Below are 18,056 nucleotides of genomic sequence, written 5' to 3' on the forward strand. Positions count from 1 at the left end.
AACGGCATCATGCTGTTAGTGGTTACGCAGGAGTGACGTCATCGCTGCTCCGGCCAGTCACAGCGCCGGAGCAGCGATACCCGGAAGTCACTCCGGGTATCATGGCGGCGTCGGAGAAGGTGAACATGGGCCGCTGCGGGGGCTTCGATCTCAGGTAAGTAAAAAAAAAAAACGAAAACCTGCAAGACAAAGGCATAATGAGCTAGTATATATAGCATTCTAGCTCATTATGCCTTTGTCTTGCAGGTTGTCTTTTTTTTTTCTTTTTTTACAAGAGGGTTTACTTTAAAACGAATGCAGCCACCACATCTAATGACTGGTAAGCTGCAATATACTATAGTTTTGTGTTTAATATTCCTTTTAACTTTTAAGTGTGTCCTGAAGGCTATTTTTATGCAATTTTGGATAGAGTGGGGGGGGGGGGGGGTCAGCTTTTTATTGCTGTCTGTGCCTTTGAGTCACTCCCTCAGTTTGTGCTGATGACTAGGGATACACCAATATTGTGCTGAAAATCAATACAAAATGAATGGAAGCAAATTGCACTGCAAAGAATCGCATGTGATTTGAACAGGGATGCAGTACGAATCCTGTCTGAATCTTATGCGATTTCTCCACCAATCCTGTGTGTGTATAGAAAGAGAATCGTCATCTAGATGGGCAGCTTATTAAAAATGTTTTAACTCTCATTAAAGTGATTGTAAAGGCTTGTTTTTTTTTCCCCTATAAAAATAATAAACATGTAATACTTACCTGCTCCATTGCAGGGGATTTTCACAGAGCAGCCCAGATCCTCCTCTTCTCAGGTCCCTCTTCTGGGATCCTGGCTCCTGCCGAGTTCCCCCACAGCAAGCAGCTTGCTATGGGGGCACCCAAGCTGAGTCACAGCTCCCTGTGTCCATTCAGACACAGAGCTCTGGTCCGACCCGTCCTCTCTCTTCCCTGATTGGCTAGCTGACTTTGACAGCAGTGGGAGCCAATGGCGCCTCTGCTGTGTCTCAGCCAATCGGGGAGGAGGATTTCTGACAGCTGAGACACTCGTGCACATCACTGGACAAAGGGGGACCTCAGGTAAGTGTTAGGGGAGCTGCTACACACAGAAGGCTTTTTATCCTAATGCATAGAATGCATTAACATAAGTAACTTTCTGCCTTTACAACCGCTTTAAGTACATATCTAGTCAAATGCAAAATCTGCATAGTGTCCTGGTCCAGCCAATGATAGAAAATCACGACCACTGAAGATGCTCACAGGACTGGAAGAGATGTAGAGGTGGTCTGCCACCAAGCTGACATCACTTCTGCCCTTTACCCACAGGGGTCTCGGAACTTCTCCTTCAGCCCAGGGAGCACCTCCAGCAGCCGTGGTTTTCTATCATCGGCGGGACCGGGACACTGCAGATTTTGCATTTGATCAGATATGTACTTAAAGTGGAGTTCCAACCAAAAGTGGAACTTCCGCTTTTTTTGTCCCCGTCCCCCCCAATGCCACATTTGTCACCTTTCGGGTACCGGGTTTGACAGGTACGTTTTAAGTTTGGCCCCTCCTTCCCCTGCTGGGCCAGTACAGGCAATGGCGACGGCAGCATCTGACAGCCGATGGGAACATCGCTGGATTCCAGGACAGGTAAGTGTCCTAATATTAAAAGTCAGCAGCTATGGGATGTGTAGCTGCTGACTTAAAATTTTTTGGAGGGGGAGGCCGAAACACCGCTTTAATGTGAGATATAACATTTTTAGTGAACTGCCCACTAGATGGCACTTCCCTTTCTATATACAGTTGTGGCCAAAAGTTTTGAGAATGACACAAATATTAGTTTTCACAAAGTTTGCTGCTAAACTGCTTTTAGATCTTTGTTTCAGTTGTTTCTGTGATGTAGTGAAATATAATTACACGCACTTCATACGTTTCAAAGGCTTTTATCGACAATTACATGACATTTATGCAAAGAGTCAGTGGGGTAGATTCACGTAGGGGCGCGCAATGATACGGCGGCGCAGCGTATCGTATTTACGCTACGCCGCCGTAACTTACAGGAGCAAGTGCAGTATTCACAAAGCACTTGCTCCGTAAGTTGCGGCGGCGTAGCGTAAATGGGGCCGGCGTAAGCGCGCGTAATTCAAATGTGGAAGGGGGGGCATGTTTTATGTAAATGTGGGATGACCTGACGTGATTGACGTTTTTTACGTGCCGTCCGTGTACATATCCCAGTGTGCATTGCTTCCAAGTACGGCGCAACGACGTATTGGTTTCGACGTGAACGTAAATTACGTCCAGCCCTATTCGCGAACGACTTACGCAAACGACGTAAAAAATTCAAATTTCGAAGCGGGAACAACGTCCATACTTAAAATTGGCTGCGCCTCCTAATAGCAGGAACAACCTTAGGCCGAAAAAGCCTAACGTAAACAACGTAAATACATTGCGACGGGCGTACGTACGTTTGTGAATCGACGTATCTAGGTAATTAGCATATTCTACGCCAACAACAACGGAAGCGCCCCTAGCGGCCAGCGTCAGAATGCACCCTAAGATACGACGGCGTAAGAGACTTATGCCAGTCGTATCTTAGGCAAATGTCGGCGTATCTAGCTTTCTGTATACAGAAAGTAGATACGCCGGCGCTGATTTGAATTTACGCGGCGTATCTATGGATACACCGGCGTAAATTCTATCTGAATCTACCCCAGTATTTGCAGTGTTGGCCCTTTTTTTTTAGGACCTCTGCAATTCGACTGGGCATGCTCTCAATCAACTTCTGGGCCAATTCCTGACTGATAGCAACCCATTCTTTCATAATCACTTCTTGGAGTTTGTCAAAATTAGTGGGTTTTTGTTTGTCCACCCGCCTCTTGAGGATTGACCACAAGTTCTCAATGGGATTAAGATCTGGGGAGTTTCCAGGCCATGGACGCAAAATGTCAACGTTTTGGTCCCCGAGCCACTTGGTTATCACTTTTGCCTTATCGTGCTCCATCGTGCTGGAAAATGCATTGTTCTTCACCAAACTGTTGTTGGATTGTTGGAAGAAGTTGCTGTTGGAGGGTGTTTTGGTACCATTCTTTATTCATGGCTGTGTTTTTGGGCAAAATTGTGAGTGAGCCCACTCCCTTGGATGAGAAGCAACCCCACACATGATTGGTCTCAGGATGCTTTACTGTTGGCATGACACAGGACTGATGGTAGCGCTCACCTTTTCTTCTCCGGAAAAGCCTTTTTCCTGATGCCCCAAACAATCGGAAAGAGGCTTCATCTGAGAATATGACTTTGCCCCATTCCTCAGCAGTCCATTCACCATATTTTCTGCAGTAGATTAATCTGTCCCTGATGTTTTTTTTGGAGAGAAGTGGCTTCTTTGCTGCCCTTCTTGACACCAGGCCATCTTCCAAAAGTCTTCGCCTCACTGTGCGTGCAGATGCGTTCACACCTGCCTGCTGCCATTCCTGAGCAAGCTCTGCACTGGTGGCACTCCGATCCCGCAGCTGAATCATCTTTAGGAGACGGTCCTGGCGCTTGCTGGACTTTCTTGGGCACCCTAGCCTTCTTCACAAATGCAGTGGAATTATTTTTTTATGGGATTAGGTTAATTTTCATGGCAAAGAGGAACTTTGCAATTAATTGCAATTCGTCTGATCACTCTTCATAACATTCTGGAGTATATGCAATTTCCCATCTCAAAAACTGAGGCAGCAGACTTTGTGAAAATTAGTATTTGTGTCATTCTCACAACTTTTGGCCATGGCTGTACACACGTGGGAGTGGTGTGGGAAATCGTATGCAATTCAGACATTTATTTTGTATTAATGTAAATCGCATCGGTATCGGTGAGTACTTGACTAAAAGTATCTGTACTCATACTTTCCAATAAAAAAAACTGTATCGGTGCAACCCTACTGATGACCATTGTCACCAGGACAGCTGATGATAATGTGAGGAAAAATCCAGCATTTTGATTTGTCAGGCAGGAAGCAAGTAGGAAGCCACCTTTTCAGGGAAGAAGCAACGCTTTCTGGTCTCTTTCCTATTAACAGGGACAAGGCATGTTTTTACTGGTCAGGTGACAATCATAGCAATAAGGTGCAACCTTCCAGTGGGAGAAAAAAACAGCTCATGCATATGAACGTTGCCATCATCCTTCAAGGATTATAAAAAATGTGAATAACCTCTAGAGTTGGGATTATGTGGGCAACAAATAATAATCAAAATATATATAAAAATATTTTATTAGATTGTATAGAAAAAAATGTGACAACTGCCTTAGGGTAGGGGGGGTATGGAAGTGGGAGGGAACTACATCAATGGAAGAAAGGGGGAAAAAAAAAAAAGGGAGGCAAATGAAAGAAGATATAATGTGAAGTATGTAATGAAATGTTTGTATTGATGTGATTTTTAATGAAAATGGGAAATGTATATTTGTATATGAGAAAGAAAAAAGCAATAAAGAGATAAAAGAAAAAAGATTGTATAGAAAAATAGAAAAAATTCATGTGTTATAGTACATGATATATAAAAAAAATATTGAGAACAATGGAATAACAAAAGATACAATGCCACGATATCTGATTCTCCAAAAAGGAGGCAGTTGAAAGATGGCTCATCCATCCATGGAAGAAAAACGGACCATAGTGTAATTCCGTAAAAAATGTAATAGAAAAAACAAAGAAGAATCGTACTTGCAAACATAAGAGTTTTAAAAGCATGTAAAACAGATGCTGGCCGGCACTATAGGAGCCCTTCCTCCTTCCGTTGAGCGCGGTGACGTCAGAATTACACTATGGTCCGTTTTTTCTTCCATACCTATGAACTGGGACCTTTTTCTATGAGCAATTGAGCTTACCTTCGGATATCTACTCGTTGGAATCCCTGCAGTCCGGTGTCCTAACCCGTGGATGGAGTTCATGCTTAATGCTAATGAATCTGGTTGCTCTGGTAAGCGGCTTTCCATAAGGTGGTGGATTCTTCACAGAAGTCGTTATCACGGTGGTGCTGTTTTATCCTGTGGGCTCTGATGTGATTTAATCCACACATTTGGGACTTTTATTTTTTATTTTTCATCCCAATTATTTATTTAGGTTTGGGATATAAAGACTTTATTCTTTGTGATTCCGGTGCTAATTTTGGTTGCTGGTTTCCTGCATTGGCGCTGTTTTTACTTTATATTATGTCAGGGCTCGACAAATCCCGGTCGCCAGGTCGCCCTGGCGACTTGGCTTGGAAGGGGGGGCATCTGGTGGTGAGCCGTTGGTATTACAAGTTATTACCACCAGATGTGTAAGCTGGCGCCATCTGGTGGTGGCCGTTGGTATTAAAAGTTAAGCATTACAAGTTAAACAGCAATTCTAATGTAATTTTTCACTATTTTCACTGCCATCTTCTTCCCTCTAATTAGAACCCCCAAACATTATATATATTTTTTATCCTAACACCCTAGAGAATAAAATGGCGATCGTTGCAATACTTTGTCACGCCGTATTTGCGCAGCGGTCTTACAAGCGCACTTTTTTGGGAAAAAATTACACTTTTTTTAATTAAAAAATAAGACAACAGTAAAGTTATCCCCATTTTTTTTTTATATTATGAAAGATAATGTTACGCCGAGTAAATTCATACCCAACATGTTACGCTTCAAAATTACATCCGCTCGTGGAATGGCGACAAACTTTTACCCTTTAAAATCTCCATAGGCGTTGTTTAAAAAATTCTACAGGTTGCATGTTTTGAGTTACAGAGAAGGTCTAGGGCTAGAATTATTGCTCTCGCTCTACCAATCGGGCCGATACCTCACATGTGTGGTTTGAACACCGTTTACATATGCGGGCGCTGCTCACGTATGTGTTCGCTTTTGCGCGCAAGCTCGTCGGGACAGGGCGCGTTTTCTGGCTCCTAAATTTTTTAGCTGGCTCCTAGATTCCAAGCAAATTTGTCAACCCCTGTATTATGTTGTTTATGCTTATCTCATTTATGCTTATCTTATCAAACTGCGGCCTTTGATCTTTATTGATGAACTATATTTTTTTATTATTTGGTTAGCGCAGTTTTTTCCTTTGTAAGCCTCAGGAAAGCCTTTAACAGAGTCCTAGGAATTAAGAGACGTGATCTGATCTTCAAAAATAATAAGAACAAGAAAAAGAAAAAAAGAGGACAACATCCCTCGCATTATTATGACCTATTCAAATGCGCACCTGAAAATTAGAAAGGTCATCAATAAATACTGGTCTATCCGATTCCTCACAGAGGATCCAATTCTGAAAGGATGTGTAACCTCCAAACCCCAGATCACCTTTAGGAAGGCAACCTCTATTGGGAACATGCTCGTACAGAGTGAATACGAAGGTGATGCTAGAGGGGATCCTTGTAGAACCTTTGGGACATACCCATGTAGAGCATGAACGCAATGTTCTGTCATAGGTGGAGGTTCCACATTGGCTTTACCTAATGGGGAAACATTCACTCTGCGACACTTTGCCAACTGTAAAACACAGGGGGTAGTTTACATTATGATTTGCCAATGTGGGGCTTTCTATATTGGAAAAACCAGGCAAGAACTAAAGAAACGAGTGGAAAAGCATGTACACAGTATGAAAATAGGAAACCTATACCTCCCCCTAGGGAGGCATGTTGCAAGACAGCATCAATACAAAATGCCCAAAGTTTCCTTTTCTGTCATAGAAAGAGTACATATCCCCCTAAGAGGTGGAGACTGGAATAAGGTCCTGCTCCAGCGGGAGATGCGCTGGATCAGGCGCCTTAAAGCCACCACACCTCCTGGCCTGAATGAGATGGAAAGTTTTAGGCCCTTTTTGGATGGGTTTAATTCAGGGAAAACAAATTAATATTACCCTTCATGCAATCGATGACGCATAGAGGGTCTTTCTTGACTTTTACATTCACTAAAAGCCCATAGTCCATTTTCCCCTGTCTGGGGTTATCCGAGGATTAAGATCTCCATATGCAAACTTGGAGGAATAGAGACTGTAGGAGACTCCTAGAGATACAGTGCACATATACTGGGGTTATTTTTTAATTTAAGATTATTGTTTAATTATGATGGTCTTTGTATTTATGTTTAAAAATGTAATTTAAATCACTAATATGTATATGTACCTTCACATCTGTTTGCTTTGTTCCAGTGATATCACTGTGCTGTCTTTGTTCCGTTTTTTTTTTATTCCATATGTCTATGCTGCTTCTGATCACAGGGTACCTTCCTATCCTCCGGTGCCAAAGAAAGCGGTCTTGGTATTTTTCAGCCTATGCTGATTTCTTTGACTTCTGTTTTCTCCCAGCTTTTAGATTTGGGAGATTTTCTTTGGCACCGCTGGGTTTTCAGTCCCTGATCAATATAGAATAGAGACCCCCCCCCTTCCCCAAGGGGGGGACGACGACTCTATTTTATTGATCATTACCCCTTATACCCTATTTCTGTGGTTGTACAATCAATGCCTCTATATCTGAATTCTCCCATGTTAGGGTGCTGGCACAATAATTAATCTTTCCCCCTTCCAAAATGGCGGCACCGACGTTTCCGGTTTTGGTGTGCGGATGTCGTCATGGGTCCTTTAGATATGTTGCCAGCCGTGGTACAGCCCGTCCTCTTGGTTCCCATGGACGCAATAACATTTGCGTCCTTTTACCTTGATAGGCGGGCTGTCTATGGGCTTCCAGTTCCGCCCATATTGGCGCGGCCCGCGAGGGGGGCGGGGCCGCGTCTTGACAGATGAATGTGACACATCTTCCAGCTGATGTGGTCACATGATGCAATCCAGCCAATCGGGGAACCAGAGGGGTTTAAAAGGACGCCAGGGAGACAAGACGGCGTCATTCCCTCTCCTCAGCGTATCTGCTGAGGAGCATCATATAGATCTGTCTGCTGCTGCTGGCTTCCTTTTTTCATAGGGGAACAACTAGACTCAATGGGCTAGATTCAGATAGGTTACGCAGATCTAAAGATCCGCTAACCTATCTGATTTATGTTACGCCGCCGCTATTTTTTGAGGCAAGTGCTTTATTCAGAAAAGTTGCGGCGTAATGTAAATTCAAATTCCGCGGCTAGGGGGAGTGTACTATTTAAATCGGGCGCGTCCCCGCACCGATCGAACAGCGCATGCGCCGTCCGCAAATTTTCACAGCGTGCATTGCTCCAAATGACGTCGCAAGGACGTCATTGGTTTTGACGTTAACGTAAATTACGTCCGGCCGTATTCGCGAACGACTTACGCAAACGACGTAAAAAAATCAAAACTCGGCACGGGAACGACGCCCATACTTAACATAGGATACGCCGCACTTTCCCCTGCTATAGCAGGGGTAACTTTCCGCCGGAAAAAGCCGAACGCAAACAACGTAAAAAAAAAGCGCCGGGCGGTCGTTCGTTTCTGAATCGGCGTAAATGCTCATTTGCATATTGGACGCGTAAAAGATATGGAAGCGCCACCTAGCGGCCAGCCTGGAATTGCAGCCTAAGATCTGACGGTGTAAGTCACTTACACCTGTCGGATCTTAGGCATATCTATGCGTAACCTGATTCTATGAATCGGGCGCATAGATACGACGGCCGGACTCTGAGATACGATGGCATATCAGGAGATACGCCGTCGTATCGTCTTTATGAATCCGGCCCAATGGGTCCCTGCTTTTCTATGTAACCTACTACCAACGGTAAGCAGTATATTGTAGGGTTTACCATGGTATGTGTGTGTATGTGTGTGTGTATATGTATATATATATATATATATATATATATATATATATATATATATATATATATGAGTTGTCCAGATACCGATACCAGTATCGGGACCGATACCGAGTATTTGCGGGAGTACTCGTGCAAATACCCCCGATACCTAAATAGAATACTTCCCCCCCCTTCCCCCCCCGCTGCTCCTGCCGCATCGTGCCGCCGCATCGAGGGACATGGCTAGAGGGACATTGCTGCATATGTGAGGGACATGGCTAGAGGGACATTGCTGCATATGTGAGGGACATTGCTGCATATGTGAGGGACATGGCTAGAGGGACATTGCTGCATATGTGAGGGACATGGCTAGAGGGACATGGCTGCATATGTGGGGGACATGGCTGCATATGGGGGGGACATGGCTGCATTTGGGGACACATTTAAAAAAAGTATCGGTATTCGGTATCGGCGACTACTTGAAAAAAGTATCGGTACTTGTACTCGGTCCTAAAAAAGTGGTATCGGGACAACCATATATATATATATATATATATATATATATATACACAATACTTGTTATAATTGGACTTCTCTAAATTCATGGGGTCATTTTTTTATAATTTTTTCAGCCAGACTTTTTTTAGAGACGCCCTCGGTCTCCGACGAGATAGGCTTGGTAACTGGATGAGGAATCTGTGACAGCGCTGTGGCTGCTGGGGGAATGCATATATTTGTGGAGGATGCAATGAAGTGAGTTTTTCTATTCCAAAAATGACTCGCATCGGATGTGATTGATTGAGATATATATATATATCAATCTCTATATCTATCAATCTATATATATATATATATATATCCAATACATATATTTTTTTGATATTGTTAAAATTATTTTTTCTACTATAGACAAAAGATATAATATGATATCCCTGAAGAAGAACGAATTGTAATTATTGTTTGAAACGCGTCGGATGAGCCATCTTTCAACTGCCTCCTTTTTGGAGAATCAGATATTGTGGCATTGTATCTTTTGTTATTCCATTGTTCTCAATATTTTTTTTTAGATATCATGTACTAGAACACATTATTATGAATTTTTTCTATACAATCTAATAAAATATTTTTATATATATTTTAATTATTATTTGTTGCCCACATAATCACAACTCTAGAGGTTATTCACATTTTTTATAACCTTCCAGTGGGAGTGCTTGTTACAGTGACAACTGTCTAAGACCTTGGTGCCCAATCTGATGTCCTTTGGCACTTTTTCAGCCCTTGGGGCCTCTGTAGACACTAATCTGTGTTTCCCTATTGCCCTGTTTTAGTAGTGATTTTTGTCAGTCTCATATAATATATGTCTGTCTCCTGAAGCATGTCCCCAGTCCAACAACTGCTTTAGCATGCTCACAGTCTCTGTCCATCTCTTGCATCACGTCTGCAGTCTCTGACCATCTCTTGTATCACGTCTGCAGTCTCTGACCATCTCTTGCATCACGTCTGCAGTCTCTGACCATCTCTTGCATCACGTCTGCAGTCTCTGACCATCTCTTGCATCACGTCTGCAGTCTCTGACCATCTCTTGCATCACGTCTGCAGTCTCTGACCATCTCTTGCATCACGTCTGCAGTCTCTGACCATCTCCTGTAGTATGCCTGCAGACTACAGGGCAGTAAATGGACTCTTCTATTCCATTATATCTTAAACTATGTTCTATTTTATACTTGTATAACAATTCAATGTTTACAAATATATTTCTGTGCAATAATGACTTCCAATAATGATTTTTTACAAACTGCACTTACCCCATTTATCTAATGATTTTTGGTGCGTTTGTCTACAGACATGGTGATTTTGCGAGAGGGGCTTTGTCCTGGATTGACATCTGAGATAATTGCCACACTTAAAAGAAATCACGTGAAAACAGGTATTTTTCTTTTTTTTTTTTTCCAGTTTAGGTTCCACTTAAGACAACTGTACATTTAATAGTGCTGGGCTGTAATTCCCACCACCCTGAATACAGCCCTCCTGGTAAAATGATTTTCTTCCTCCCAGGTGCAGCAATAATTACTGCAGAGCCCTGCCTGATACCACATAGTTGTTCCTCAGACAATGTCTCGGCTGGGTTCTATTCTTCCCCTATGGGAGATGACAGCATGGGTGGTCCAGCAGAGTACAGCACTCTAAGGCCTCGTACACACCCGCGGACATGTCCGATGAAAACGGAAATCCGCACGGACAGAGAACACGGTGACGTAGATGACACCGACGTTCTCTCTCTCGCGAGTTCAATGCTTCCACGCATGCGCCGAATCAATTCGACGCATGCGCGGGATTTCGGTCCGCTGGTTAGACGTACTAACCAGCGGACATGTCCGCCGGACGGCTTTCCAGCGGACATGTTTCTTAGCATGCTAAGAAACATTTGTCCGCTGGAAATCTGTCCGCTAGCCTGTACACACGATCGGATCTGTCTGCTCAAACTGTTCGGCGGACCAGTTTCAGTGGACATGTCCGGTCGTGTGTACGAGGCCTAATAGGAATAAATGGACCTAGGTGCAAATAAGCAGTAAGAATAAGATCTAGAAGGGACATTTTCAGTAGAAAGGCTGCACAGTGCCAGGCAGGACCAAACCGCAAAGGTCCCGGGTATGGTTGAAGAAAAGTATATAACCAGGATGGATGCAATCAAAAGATTGGGGGCATAATTTAAAGGGCAACTGTACAAAATGTTTGCGTTATCTGTTAACAATATTCTTAAAGTGGAACTGCAGTCCGCTCACATAATTTGTAATAAAAACATATTTGCCTTTCTGAAGCTTCCCTCCAATCACTTTGCATATTATTTTATTTATACTGTGATTCTCTACTTGCCAAATATGCTGCAGAAATCTCCCTCCACTCAGTCTGGCTGCAGCCATTTTAAATGTGGGCAGCAGAAGCTGCTGCCTGTTCACTTCCTGGATTTACACAGACACACAGATTCACACCTCAATCTCTGCAGCTCTCACTGGCTTTCTTATGATAAGGTTAATGACCAGACAAGAAAGAGGAAGTGGGTTGTATAAGGTATTTAATGGCAGAAAAAAAATGCTTTATTATTGAAAAGTTAATACAACAAGGGCAGAAGATTTGATAGATGGAAAGATGAAAAAATTATGGAAGGTCCACTTTAATGATGCAGTTTATTATCTGCTTATTTTTTATTGTTCAGTGATTAGATGTACTTTAGCAACTAGTCCCAAAAGGAAGAGGGTATTTCTTCTAATTACAGTACATTGCATGCTTTGTAGGGCCGAAACAACCAATCGATTAATCGACAACTAATCAATTATGAAATTAATCGATTACAATTTTCATAATCGATTAATCGGACAGTAACAAAATGGGGTTAAAAAAACTAAAATTGGACCTTTTATAGTACAAAAAAGCAAATTGCTAATGTAAATATTACTTTCACTGTCCCATAGTAAAAAAAAATGAACCCCTTACAGTAGCGATTATTTGCTCTTTTTGTACTATTTTGTTTTTTTAACCCCATTAGGTTACTAAACATCTCAAGCCTGGGCCCACACATCTGTTTTTGGTGCTTTTTTCAGAAACACACTACAGTTCATTTACATGATTTTTTTTCAGCTGCTGCGTATTTGGAAAGGGCAAGGACTTTTTAACGCAAAGCGGTGCTATTTTTTTTTTTGGTTCAATATACTTCAATGGAGAAGCTGCAGAAAAGCATGTAATGTGTTTTTGCGGCAATTTGTGTTTTGTAATCTGCCCAACAACAAATTGGCCCAAAAATGTTTAAAAATGCAAATTTATTTTTTTAAGGCTATTATTCGATTAATCAAAATAATAATCGGCCAACTAATCGATTATGAAAATAATCGTTAGTTGCAGCCCTAATGCTTTGTCTCCTTTAAAAGAAATATGTTATATTATGAGACTTACAGCTGCCATTATACCCTCTTTATGAAAATACTAATAGCACTGGTGTCACGCAGAACGTCTAGCTTTAAAACTTTTGAAGTAAATTGATTATGTATATAAACTTTCACTTTAGTCTCTTTCCCCCCCAAAGGAGCTGTCAGTCTACTGCCCCCACCACACTCACACACACTATGACCAATTTGGGAAGAATCCATTAACACGTCTGTCTATATTTTGCTTTGTGGACCTACCGGTATACATCAAATGTTCGAGTTGTTTGCATGAGACCTATATGTCAAATGTTCTAGTTGTCTGTTTTCTAGAAATATTTTTTTTTGTTTATAGTGGTTGATTTGGTGGCTTCAGACTTAGAGGAACTTGCTCGGAAATGCTCCTTATCATATAAGGTAATGCTTTTTTAGAGACTTTGCATATTCTATGTTTACCAGTCGCATTTTTAAAGGGGGGAAAAAAAATAGAAAAATACACAATTACCATTGCTGACCATCTAGAAATACTAGTTTCCTAGTTTCCTGACTGCCTTCAATATTTTTTAGTCATTGTTTTGGATAAGTATGGAGATTATAGAGTCAGAGAGAAGTCAGAAATTCTGCATACATGTTTGACATCAGTACCCTTAAAAGTACTGAAACTACTTGGATCAACATAATCTTACAACAAGCATTTTTTGAGGGGTAAGTTATATTTTGCAGTCTAATTTTCTGTTCCCACAGACTGTAAAATAGTAAAAGGGAAAAGCTGCAGAAATAAAGTGCAGCCATTTTGATTGTACATACCAGCAGCACCCTTAAAATGTCTCCCATCACAGCAGCAGGTAGTGTCCAAGCTTTCCACTACCTCCTGCCCCATACATGGGTGACATTGTTCTAGAAGGGAACACAGAAGAGTGTGAGGGGGTAGAGCGTAGATCAGGGATATGCAATTAGCGGACCTCCAGCTGTTGCAGAACTACAAGTCCCATGAGGCATAGCAAGACTCTGACAGCCACAAGCATGACACCCAGAGGCAGAGGCATGATGGGAATTGTAGTTTTGCAACATCTGGAGGTCCGCTAATTGCATATCCCTGGCGTAGATGGATAGAGGGGGGGATTGGTAGGGTTAAGAGTGGAAAGGGGGGGAGAGGAGCCCTTGCTTTGTGTGAACACATGACTGCATCCCTATAACTGGCAGACCTCCCAGGTTTAATTTGTTGTCTTACTTTTCAGAGGTAAGGACCTCAATGTATTTAGCTGTGAATGTAACTGAATTCTAGCAATTCCACGTCTGACAAAGGGCTTCCTTTCCCTTGATAGTGGAAGAGAGATCCTATATCCTCGCTATTCAGCAAGCAAGCAGGGGGGTTCTTGCTTACACCAAAATGCTCTGATACAAGATCTTGGGGTATTCACTAGGGTGCTGATGAGAGGGCCTTTGTAGTACTTGTGGTGGAGTAGGAAGAAGGCGAGGTCATGGAGATGTGAAAATTTGTCAATTTAGGGGCAGTTAATCCTACACCTTTCCAGAACTTTGAGAGTTTGGGACATGAAATGTGAACAAAAGGAACCTTCACCTTCCCCACAATTGAGAAAAAGAGTGCAGGATTCTAGGTATGCTGTATCATCCTCCTTAGTCTTTATATCCTGTTTCCTGTGATCTGATGCTAACCACTGTTTTATGTGCAAAGTACAGTAGCCTCTTCCTCTTGTTGTGAGGGTCAACTGTAATTCATTTGACCACTTCTGTAAGAACTGTAAAGGCTGTATCTCATTTCTGCTAATGAACAGTACATACAGTGTGGGGAGTGTATGTCTAGCTGAACCCTGTTTAGTTGGATTCATGGATTCAGAAGGTGTTAATGGGAACGGGCCTGGTGGGGGAATATATATTGGGAAGTGGTAAAGTTGGAGAATTCTCAAAAAAAGCAAAGACCAGAATAAAAGGGGACTTTGGTCATTGCTGTCAGTGATGGCCAATAGATCCTGTGCCAAAATGTGATATCCTGGTATGACCAGTTGTGCTAGGGACTGTGGTTGAATTATTCTTTCCACGCAGACAACCACTCACACAATAGGACTTTGGTGAACCAAAAAAAAAACAGTATGTGAACCTTGGAAGATCTTACCTTGCCCCTTAGAAATGAGGGTGATCAATTCAGGGTATCAGTGGATTAATTTTACCACCACAACAGAATACAGAGCGAGCCCTATTGATATCAATCAAGCCAAGGACTTGTTACTCCTTTTTTTTTCATCTTTTAGCCTACTATTAGTGGCCAGCTTGGTACTTCAAAAAGGATTGAACAGCTGTTTGGCATAGCGTGGACAGCATATTGCCTGCCATCTCACACCCCAAATCTCTTCTTCCTCTCCAACTATTTCCCCCTTTTTCCTCCTAATCTCACTAGTATATATACACAAACACATTTGTCATATGCAGTTAACTTTATATCTGAAACTATTACCGTATTTATCGGCGTATAACGCGCACCCTAATTTTAAGAGGGAAGTTCCAGGAAAAAAACTTTTAACAGCCCCTTTTATATTCCAAAGCCCCCCTGCACATTACACAGACCAAAGCCCCCCCCTGCACATTACACAGATCCCTGCACATTACACAGATCCCTGCACATTACACATAGATCTCAGCACATTACACATAGATCTCAGCACATTACACGGATCCCAGCACATTACACGGATCCCAGCACATTACACGGATCCCAGCACATTACACGGATCCCAGCACATTACACGGATCCCAGCACATTACGTAGCCCCCCCATACACTAAACAGCATTGTCTCCCTGCATAGTACAGCTCCTTTACATTACACAGCCCCCTTGTACACCCAGGAGACTGCCAGCGTACTGTAAAGTTTAAAAAAAAAAAAAAGCACTGCCAGTCCCTTCTAATACATACCGTAGCCTGTGTTCAAGCACTGACAGTCCCTTCTCATTCATACTGTGTTCCCTCGGCTGGTCACATGACTGCTCTCCTCCTCAAATCTGAAGCTACACTCGGCGGGGGAGGAGGAGCAAGAAGAGGAGAGAAGGGACGATCGATTATTTTAATCTCTTTAGTACGCCGGCAGGCTGTCCCAGGACCAGGAGAGGTAGGATGGCCGGCACGACACCCCTGCCCAATCCCCGCTCCCCCCCATTGGTAAAAAAAATGACATCGGCATATAACGCGCACCCCCGATTTCCCCTTGATTTTAGGGGGAAAAAAGTGCGCGTTATACGCCGATGAATACGGTAATACAAATGTATATGCACATACTGTTTTTTTTTATAGTATATTTTTTTGTTTGCTGGCTTTTATTGCATACTTCACCATGATCCATTACATTAAAGTATAACTAAAGGCAACTTTTTTATGTTTTGGACAGAGTGGAGATGGATTAGAGCCCAAATTTTGAAAAATTCAAATTTTTGGGTTAACATTAGAACACTGATAAAGGGGAAATCTTCCAATGGGGACACTAGTCCTGGTGACACACTGGGATTCTCTCACTTTGGAGGGATTTTCTCTTACTCCCTGTTTTGGAGGGATTTTCTCTTACTCCCTGTTTTGGCCATGGAACAGGAAGTGAAAGGAATTCTCTCCAAATAGTTTTTTTTGTTTTGTTTTTAGTTCCTGACGTGGTTTATTTTGCCTTTAGTTACACTTTAACACCATAGATGCACTTGAATGTAAATAATATACTATGCACCTACCCTGTATTATGTGTTTTTTTTTTTTTTTCTTTAAAAGTGTATAATTAAAAAATCCACTAATTTAGGTTATGCAAAGCACGAGTAACTAATGTTTGTGTGTAAAAGTGGATATTGTATTTCAGGCACTTGTGGCAGTTAGACGTGTTCTGCTTGCTCAGTACTCTGCATTCCCTTCAAATGGTGCGGACTTGTATGAAGAGCTGAAGATTTCCACAGCCATTCTTCCCACGGGAAACAGCAAGTAAGAATTCACACACATGAATATGAGGGTACATTGCTTTTTCACAGTTCAAATTTTATGTTCTACAAGATATGTTATTTAAGTACTGTAAATAAAAGCATAACTTTAACAGGCTAAAGGCAGGGGTGGTGTCAGTCTAGTCTTGGGAGGAGCACTGCCAGAAAATTAGGTGTTGCTTACAAAACTGAATTTAATGTATCATACAGTATACAGAGGTCAGTAGTATGTAGGGCAGTGCACAGAGGTCAGTAGTATGTAGGGCAGTGCACAGAGGTCAGTAGTATGTAGGGCAGTGCACAGAGGTCAGTAGTATGTAGGGCAGTGCACAGAGGTCAGTAGTATGTAGGGCAGTGCACAGAGGTCAGTAGTATGTAGGGCAGTGCACAGAGGTCAGTAGTATGTAGGGCAGTGCACAGAGGTCAGTAGTATGTAGGGCAGTGCACAGAGGTCAGTAGTATGTAGGGCAGTGCACAGAGGTCAGTAGTATGTAGGGCAGTGCACAGAGGTCAGTAGTATGTAGGGCAGTGCACAGAAGTCAGTAGGATGTAGGGCAGTGCACATAGGTCAGTAGTATGTAGGGCAGTGCACAGAGGTCCGCAGGATGTAGGGCAGTGAATGGGGTTAGCAGGGCAGAGGGCAGGATTTGGCAGGACAGAGGATAAGGGGGTAAGTAGGGAGGAGGACAGGGGGCAAGAGGACAATGTACAGGGGTCAGTGGGATGAAGAGCAGTGTACAGAGGTCATTAGAATGTAGGACAGTGTACAGGGATCAGTAAAGCAAAGGACTAGGTGTCACTGGGGGGGGGGCACACACCAGGGGAGGTTCAGGAGGGCATACACTGGGGGGGAGGAGATTAGCAGGGCACACACCCGGGGGAGGTCAGGAGGGCACACCAGGGGATGGTCAGGAAGCACACACTGGGGGTTTGGAGGGCACACACCGAGGGGCAGTCGCCATGCTTTAAAGAGCCCAATTTCTCACAGCTAAATGAAAAGCGAACAGCACCTCCTATGCTAAGCTGCAGTAACTCAGCAGACTAAGCATAGAGGTTGCTGTACACTAACCCACAATGTACTGTTAGTTGAGCTCACCTCCAGGAAGTTCAGTCACTCGGCTCCTATTGCTTAGCTGCTCACACCTCCCTCTTCCAGTCGGGCGCGATCTCGGGGGTCAGCCTGGGCACACCCTAATCGCCTAGTGCGGTGCAGATTCCCCCTGCTGCCCAGGCCCCACTGCCCTACTGACACCATCCACTCCTCTACTGACACTGTCCGTGTGTGTGTGTGTAATATATATTATATATATATACACACAAACACACACAGACACGTGTGTTTAAGCTTTGGGGTGCACACCCTAATTCAATAGACTGCGCACACCTATGGTGTCTGGGCAGTAATACCTAATGCTGTGAGTTGTCCCATCGCCCCATGGCGGGCTCAGCCTCAGAGTCAGTAATATTTTCTATCGCGGGGGCAATTTCCCCATTGCCC

At 43.0% G+C, this 18,056-nt stretch overlaps 1 protein-coding gene across 1 annotated transcript in view; it reads left to right on the top strand.

Annotated features, from left to right (window-relative positions):
* The window catches only part of RAD51D (RAD51 paralog D), a 48,820-nt gene that overhangs the window by 1,047 nt on the left and 29,717 nt on the right, over positions 1–18,056 (top strand). Inside the window, exons 2-4 of the mRNA XM_040336900.1 lie at positions 10,521–10,604; positions 12,950–13,011; positions 16,444–16,562. Coding sequence (XP_040192834.1) covers positions 10,523–10,604; positions 12,950–13,011; positions 16,444–16,562 — 263 coding nt within the window. The 5' untranslated portion in view covers positions 10,521–10,522. The remainder of the gene's footprint in view (positions 1–10,520; positions 10,605–12,949; positions 13,012–16,443; positions 16,563–18,056) is intronic.

The sequence above is a fragment of the Rana temporaria genome, chromosome 2 (genome assembly GCF_905171775.1).
Source record: "Rana temporaria chromosome 2, aRanTem1.1, whole genome shotgun sequence".
NCBI classification, from domain to species: Eukaryota; Metazoa; Chordata; class Amphibia; order Anura; family Ranidae; genus Rana; species Rana temporaria.